We start from the raw sequence: 8,865 nt of genomic DNA on the forward strand, positions 1-8,865 counted from the left end.
AGCTCAGTCATACGTGCACCTAAAAATATCATTCAAACTTTAAAACGGAGGAAATCTTGTGCTCTTTCCACAAAATCAAACCTTTTTCTCCTAAATACTCCACTTTTCAAACTACGAGCTCTCAAAGGAGCAGTCCGAATCACTTTTTCCTCAAAGTTAGAGTGTAACCGCTCGTTAAGTAGAGTGAGAGCACTGTGAAAAAGTAACCGACATTTTCATGTTTAACTCGAGCTCACGGCCAAACCGTGAAAAGGAGACAAATTATTTTTTGGCAAAACGTAGACACAGGTCTTGGGATTCATAAAATCTAAGTTTGAGAGCTCTACTCCTCACCAAATTTAAACTGGAGGGCTCAGAGCGTCTGAAACACCTGTTTTTGGCCCAATTGACTGCAATGCAAATCAAGGTTTCACTAAAAACAATTTCACTCTGACTTCGCACTGTCCCTACACGCTCATTTTAAGGACTTTTCAAATCAAATAAAGACTTTCGGAATCTCCAGACTCTTCTGTCTTTCACGGTGTTTTCGTTTTTCGGACCGGAGCTACGGTTTGCTCGCAATTCGAAGTAGTTCGGGACGTGGTCAAAAGCCACTTTTCGGAGCGTTTTCGGGAGAGTCTGAGCTCTGACCCGAACGAATTCTCAAATCACCGTGACGACCGCATCTCTCTCAGCTCAGGTCTGTGGATCAAACCCACCTCACTTTGGAGACTCACTGCTTCGTCATGCTTTGTCACAGAAACTCCGTTCAAAGTTTAAAAAGGTCACAAGACTTTGACCTCTATTTGTGACGAAAGGCTTTATGATAGCTCCTACGCTTCCTACACAATCACAGATCAATTGTCATGCTGGTCTAATCTCACTCTGTCTGTGGCCTATGGCCATCACTTTGAATGATTTCTTCTCAAAGACACACAGAGATATAGAGATGCAGACACAGATAGATATCCAGACGCACACAGAGACAGATATCCAGACGCACTCACACATGTACACAGACACACACAGAGACAAATATCCAGACGCACTCACACATATACACAGACGCAAACAGAGACAGATATACAGACGCAATCACACATATACACAGACAGAAATAGAGGCAGATATAGACCCGCACTCACACATTTACACAGACATACACAGAGACAGATATACAGACACGCGCATTGTCAAAAGCCATGGGAGAGTCTGAGCTCTGACCTGAGCGAATTCTCAAATCACCGTGATGACCGCAGCTCTCCCAGCTCAGGTCTATGTGAAGCTGTTGCTGTGGATCAAACCCACCTCGCTTTGGAGCCTCAATGCTTCGTCATGCTTTGTCACAGAAAGTCCGTTCAAAGTTTAAAATGGTCATGAGACTTTGACCTCTATTTGTGACGACAGGCTTTATGATAGCTCCTACGCTTCCTCCACAATCACAGATCAATTGTCATGCTGGTCTCATCTCACTCTGTCTGTTGGCTATGGCCATCACTTTGTATGATTTCTTCTCAGAGACAGACACAGAGATATAGAGATGCAGACACAGACAGATATACAGACGCACACAGAGACAGATATCCAGACGCACTCGCACATGTACACAGACACACACAGAGACAAATATCCAGACGCACTCACACATATACACAGACATACATACAGTCAGATAGACATATGCACTCACACATTTACACAGACATACAAAGAGACAGATATACAGATCAGGTCTGTGGATCAAACCCACCCCACTTTGGAGCCTCACTGCTTCGTCATAATTTGTCACAGAAACTCCATTCAAAGTTTAAAAATGTCACAACACTTTGAACTCTGTTGATGACAACAGGCTTTATAACAACTACTAAGCTTACAACAATATCACAGTTAATGTTTCTAATGTCTCTAAATGTCAGCCCTTTTCAGATTTTACAATGAGGTCACTGGCTGTATATGTGTGTATGTGCTTTGAGGGTCTACCCCTCCCTCCTGTGGTTGGAGTCAACCTTTGCTCTTCATGATCAGCTGCACCTTCTTTAATAAAAGAGTGTAGGAAATCATTTAAAAGCCAAATTAAAAAGGTGAGTCTTGATCTTCTTGATCTTTTTAAAAACAGCAGCAGTCTGCGCGGCCCGAGGTTCTCTGGTAGGCTGTTGTACAGATAAGGGCAATAATGGCTGAATGCAGCCTCACACTGGGTTATATATGACCGTTAATCCTTTAGATGTCAGCAGAGCCGACATTAGACTACAATACCCATCATGCTGAGCGATCGTACTGCGACTCAATTACTGTGAGCAATTTAATTGGTTTTATAATCATTCATTCCCAAACATATCGTTTAGTGTAGCTCAATAGTAAACATACCAGTACGTCCAGCAGCCTGATAACGTCATGGCCCCTCATTCTTAATCAATTCTTCCCCGATTCTGAGATACCGATTGAGGTTTGTGACGTTAGCAGGCGGCTACTTTAGCCTACACACGATCCGTTGTTATCCCGAGGACTCACGCTGAACCGACACGTCAGCTGTTCGATCGGCGTTGACGTTACCCGCTTTGGCAAGTCCTGTTTTTGTCCATTAATTTGCCGACTTCATCTGCTGACACTGTAAAACGTGAAACTGCCCATCCTTCTGCAGCTCTGCAGCTGTTTGCGCCCCGTCCCAAAGCCCTCACAGCGGCTCGTTGGCCATAACGTTAACTGATCATATTGCTGTGCCTGCAGGACACTTCATGTTTATGTGTTGTCTAAACTTAACGATGTCATGAAAATTGATATTGAGGAAAACGCTTAGAGTTACGGGTGCTCTCCGGTCTGCTCACTCAGTAGCCTGATAAAATCAATATAAAAAATCAACACAAAAAGGTGCCCTTCATCAGTCAACAATAACATATGTACATATGCGTCGTTTGTGGAGCGTGGAGCTTATTGGACATTTCTTGTCAACTGCAGCCTAGCAACGACCAATCAGGACTCTGGATTGTCCACTTGATTTTCCTTAAAACTTGACTGTGGCTTTGAACCGTTCCCTTTGATCCTTCACTTGAGGTAAGAACACGTACTCTCCGATTAGCTCCGCTAGCTTTCCATTAGCTGCTCAAATGTGAACTTTGTGACATCGTATTGTGTTTGAATCGAAAATGTAAATGTTAAACAGTAGTAACGTGTTTGCTGACTGTGCAAAAACTGCTATTCCGACATGTTAACATGTATAATAAAGCTAACATTGTTAGCTATAATTTTAGCCGCATCCATAGCCACTAATGTTAACTTTACCACCGAAAAAAAATTCGAAAGCCTTTCACGGGATTGGTTAACGTTTACGTATATGACAAAAGTATAAAAAATATAATGTGCTATTGTTACTAAATTTTTCTAGCACTCCTTGTAATGAGGAATACATAGACGGATGATTGACTACCACCCTGCTGCAGCCACCCATAGACAGACATGACATGTTAAGATGTAAAATAGTGCTGCTAATGTTATTCACAGCTGTCTAAGTAATATACTTTTTTTTTTCCCCCATTGCAGCTTCTTGTTGATTGATCAAAGTTTTGAGCGGCTTTTGCAGCATCCTGAGCTTCACCTCGACTCGCCTGACTTCACCTCAACTCACCTCACCAGCACTACATTTTCAGAATTGTTGATTTGTTCACCATTTCTTTGCATACAATATAATATATAATACTGATTCAGTTAAGATATTAAATATCGATATATATTAAAGATAAATTGTCTAGGTTAGGGTTTAGTGTAGGCTTCACGCCCCTTTTGTTTGGAAGTGTTGTTTCTTTTTTTTTTTTTTTTTTTTTTTTTCTCTTCTTTTTGACTGTTTTTCAGAATGCCGCGGAAGGGGAGACGTTCCGAGGCCCAGAAGCGACGCTGGAAGAAGGTCACTGAGCCAGACCACCCCCTCTGCACCCTCTCTTCCGTCAACAACGTATGTATGATTCGAAATGACATGCACAATCATTTAAATAAGTCAGTCTCTCCAATGAGACACATTTACACCATTCATTTCATCTTAAATTTCATCCATTTCTCATCAGGTGGTTGGAGCCACCCTGCCAGCCAGACAGTTGCGAGGAGAGGATGAAGCGCGTGCCAAGTTCCATGCACGTGAGTTTACAGCTGTTGTAATATTCTAGTATTCTATGCCGCGTGTCTATTCTATAATAGTCTTTAATGCTTTTGTGTTTAATATACACGCCTGGTAAAAGTTTCACTGCTTTTCTTTCCTGCACTTTTTTCACTGATGATAGAGAGATTGTTGTAGGACTTTTACAGATATGACATCCCTCATTATTCATCTCATGTTCAATCTTTATCTACACAGGCCGTGGCACCGGATGGCGCCACAAAGTGTTGCGGTGGCCAATTTCACCCTTCACAGGGCGCAGTCACAAATTGGTCATCCCGCCTGAGTCAACTGACAAGAAGGTATTATTGTTGTTAAAATAAACAAAAGAGAGGGAGAGAATGAGATATCACGATGTTATCATGATTTTCATGCTAATTAAATGGTATTTATTTTTGCAGTTCGTTCTGATTGTCGGGGACTCCCATCTACGTGCCATTGTAGATGGTTTTGTTCCGATGCCAGAGTCTCACGACCTCTCCTTTGGCATCATGTCGACCCCGGGAGCCTGCGCGTCTCAGATCCGTACTGAGGTTCTACACGCCGTAGTTCCTCGTATTCCTGAGGCTGTCTGTGTGCTGGCTCCCAGCAACAACCTTACTGCTAGCAGGACGGTTGATGAGGCTGCCATCGACTTTGCCAATCTCCTCAAGTCCATTGGCAACCGCTGGCATGAGGTAAACTTTTATTCCACATTTAAATTTTCCTAAGAGGGTGGCTTAACAATATGGGCTTTGCATGATTTTTCGTGAAAGAGTAACCTTTTATTTAATGATCAGGTTTTGTTTTGTTTCCAACAGGTTTTTGTTGTCGACTTCCCTCCCCGCCTGGCTTGTGATCCTGACTACCAGGATCACTTGCGTCAGGCATATCGCCGTGTGGCTGCTCGTTTGGGTATGTGGGAGAAAATGTAACTTTCATACAGCTAATTGCCAAAATGTACTACATAAAAAAAAAAATGTATTCCATTTTAGCAAGTACAGTCATAATAAATGTTTGACTTCTTTTTTTTTTTTTTTTTGGCTCTCTTCACTCTTTTTAGGCGTGAAGTACCTCTTTTCAGCTACAGAGCACTTCCCCACGAGCAACTTGGAGTTGTGGAGCAAGGATGGTGTAAGTACAATATCTGTGTGTGCAAAAAATTTTTCTTTCTTTGTTGTCATTAAGACTTAAATCCTTTACTTTTTTCTTTCTTCTTTTCTTATATCTGCAGGTCCACCTGAGCGATAGTGAGGGGATGGCTATCCTCGTTCGGTTGCTCTTTTCTGCTGCTACAGAGCAACTGAGGACACCACCCCCAGCCCCCCGGGTCTCTCCCAGGCCATCACCTCCAGTTAGGAAAGTCCTTCCTAAATTGGTTGTGAGGGAGAGGTCCCCTGCTCCACCTGCACCTGACCCCTTTGAATGGAGGACTGTTGGTCGGGGCGGCAAGGTAATTGATGCTTTTGTGTCAGGCTTGTGTCAGGCCAAGGTGTGCTTGGGACTTCAAATGTGATAGTATGATGTGAAGTGATTATATTGTGTTAAATGTGCTGTTTTTCTGAATCTTTTCATGTAGGTTGCAATAACAGATTTGTTTCATACGATGTGATGCTTTTTGTAATTCCAGAAGAGCCCGCCTGGGGAACCTTGCAGGTCCAGAGGTTCACCTCAGCCCAGGATGGCTCAAACGCAGGTTTGTGATTTGTTTATGGATTTTCAAATATTACATTAGGTTGTATTTCTTATCCTTTTGGGTCGTTTTATTGGAAAAAGATTGTAATAACAAGACTTCCTGTTTTGTGTTGTACAGGAGGAGGAGTGCTTCCTTCCACTGAACCCCGTCTGGTTCAGCAGCACCATCCTATGTGCTATGGAGGAAGTTTCTCCCTCTCACTTATCTTGCCTGGCGGACTTTAAGCCATCTCCCAAGCCCAAGAAGGTCAGTGCGAAACTTTATCTCATGCAATCCATAAGTATAATTGCAATGCATATTAATGCTTAGTTACAGTGATGGTACTTGACGTGTTCTGATTTCATTTGATGTCACAGGTTGCGTCCAAGCCCCCAGCCAGGGGAGCACGTCATCGCAAAGTCCGTTCTTCAGTGAACAAGGTATGTTCACACTTTATGTTTGGATTGGATTTGCAGCTCACTCTGTTAAGTTGTGTAGACTGTCCTCACTCTCAAAAGTTTAATAACTGGGTTTATACACAAGTATGGAAATAAATTTGTATTAAAAAGGTGCAAACAGAAAGTTCATATGTAACTTGAGATGGTTCACAACAATCCTGACGTCAAATTGGTGTGGTTTAATGTGGTTTACTTATCAGTGTTGACATCGTCGTCATGGTACTTGGCTACAATTGTCTATTAAGAATAACTAAATATGATACAGTCATTACTCAGATGTTGTGTATTGTCTGGGGAAAATGCAGTTATTTATCCTATGTATCTTCTCAGATGGTTGGAACACCCCCACCCAGATTGTCCTGTAGTTCGGATGAGGGCGCGCCTTCAGGCCCAGCCTCTTCTGCTGTGACGGTATGTTCTCCTCCCTCTTGTATTAGTTTGGAATTTGTTCATAGCGTTACGGTCTGTCAAAAGTGGCAATGACAATGTGGATTACAATTTTCATTGGTAACAGGTGAGCCAGCCCGGGGAACCTCGCAGGTCCACAGGTTCACCTCAGCACGGGATGGCTCAACAGCAGGTTTGTTGTTTATAAATAATAATATTCCTTTTGGGATCATCCATCATTCTTCATATTGTGTTTGTCACAGGACAGATTTTAATCAAAAGTAAATCTGTGTTTTGTTTTTCAGGAGGAGTGCTTCCCCCTGCTGAACACTCTCCGGTTCAGCAGGTCAAACTTGTGTGTGGACCTAAAGTCTTCTCCTGAGCCCAAGGCGGTAAGTTACCTCATTCAGCTTTATCTGTGTAACACTGAACATTTGCAGGTCTCTCATTTAAAAAATACAGAGCTAAATTGTCCACGGTTTACTACACTGTTTCATCTCATCTTTCATCAGCTGGTTGGATCACCTCTGACCAGATTGCCCAGTAGTTTGCACGAGCCACAATCCCCCTGTTCTCCACCAGCAAAAGTAAGTTTTAGTCTCATTCAGTAACATGCATCTCCTCACTATAAGTCTTCCTCTTACTAAAATGTTGCTGCTTTATGTATTCAGATGGTCAGAAGTCTGATGTCTTCACCAGCTGGACAATTCGGGACCATTGAGGACACAGCTTGCCATTCTGCTTCACCTGATAAGGTATATTTTAGTCTCCACAATTGCCTGAATATTTACAGTACAGTCAGCTGCATCAAAAACAAACTTGCTTCATGGTTGGTTTACCTCAACTCAAAAGCATAAAAAGAGAATGGCAATTTTAGAAGTGCAAAATATAAAACAAAACAGCTTCATTCATCCATGGGATTTTTTTTAGCAAAAGTAATTTAAAATAATCTCACAAATTCATTCTGACATTGATAATGGTAATGGAACAAAATTTTCCTGAGTGCTAGTTTCTGTCGGTGATGATGATTTTTTTTTTTTTTTTTTTTCTCCACCTTGAAATATCAGTGCTATGAAGGTAAGACTCAGTGATTTAAATTATTTAGGTTGTCAAGATTATTCTACAAGATCTTTTCATAGGCACCGAGGTACTGTCTAAAGGGCTGAATAAAGTGAACTTTCGTGTCTGTGTGGTTTACCTCAGGTACATCCCTTGGGCTGAATAAAGTGACCTTTAATTTTTGTATGGTTCACCTCTATTCAAAAACATTTTTAAATAATTTTGAACAAATTTGGAAAATAAAATAAAACAAATAATTCACATGAACTAACAAATTATTCCCACATTAATAAAGGTCATAGAACATCACATATCAGTAAAATACTTGAATTTTTTTTTTTTTTCTATTTCTTTAGCATGTATTTTAAGAACAGTTAAGACATTCATAACACGTAATAATTGTAACACTGTCCTAATTGTTATATTTAGCAAATATTGTTCCATCAATTATTTTTACAGGTAAGGTCAACAGTGAGTGTCATGGACTGTACCAGCCAGGTTACTTGCATGCACACTGTAGAATAACGGTGTGCATGCAATAATTTAAAGACATTGCTTAGCCATGTCCGCTTACAAGCGTTACAAACAGGTGACGCATGTGTAACAGAGTAAAGCAACATTCGTTCTTAAAATAATTTCAGGATTTCTTCATGGGACCAGGCCAGCGCATTCAATTCGTGAGGGCAAGTCATTCCCAGGCAGACGACAGGTATGGAGATTTTTCTCGTAACAGTCAATGCACTTGCATGGCTCTCACCTTTCTGGCCTACCACAACGAAGGGTTGCATTTCGACACGATCTCTCTTGACAGAGTGCTTGAACAGGGAAATGCACTCTATGTAGGTGTTAAACGGCAGCTTTTGTTCGACAACAAATTCCAAAGCGACCATTTAACCTTGGAAGAGATGCCTAAGCAGGTATTCACTGAGAGTAATGTTTACACTGTAAACATGAACGCGTCAGATCTGATGGTAGGTGGCCTGAGAGTCGAAGAAGACAGTGGTCTGTTGTCTCTTGCCAAGAACCTGGAGTGCCTTTCACAAGACGTCCGCCATGCTGTGCTCATAGTAGCTCCAGAGTGCTTTGCACTTTTCCGAGAAAGATCTGGACACTATGGATTTTTTGATTCCCACTCCAGATCAGAGACAGGTTTGCCACAGCCCAGAGGAACAGCAATTATGCTG

The 8,865-nt window shown here is 41.7% G+C and overlaps 1 protein-coding gene across 1 annotated transcript; it reads left to right on the top strand.

Annotated features, from left to right (window-relative positions):
• The first annotated feature begins 3,826 nt into the window (after positions 1–3,826).
• On the top strand, positions 3,827–5,037 carry LOC115055824 (uncharacterized). The gene is made up of 5 exons (XM_029521849.1): positions 3,827–3,925; positions 4,035–4,104; positions 4,322–4,425; positions 4,525–4,800; positions 4,924–5,037. The coding sequence occupies exons 1-5, from the start codon at positions 3,827–3,829 to the stop codon at positions 5,035–5,037; spliced, it is 663 nt and encodes a 220-aa protein (XP_029377709.1).
• The last annotated feature ends 3,828 nt before the right edge of the window (positions 5,038–8,865 follow it).

This window comes from Echeneis naucrates, chromosome 15, assembly GCF_900963305.1.
Source record: "Echeneis naucrates chromosome 15, fEcheNa1.1, whole genome shotgun sequence".
Classification (NCBI taxonomy): domain Eukaryota; kingdom Metazoa; phylum Chordata; class Actinopteri; order Carangiformes; family Echeneidae; genus Echeneis; species Echeneis naucrates.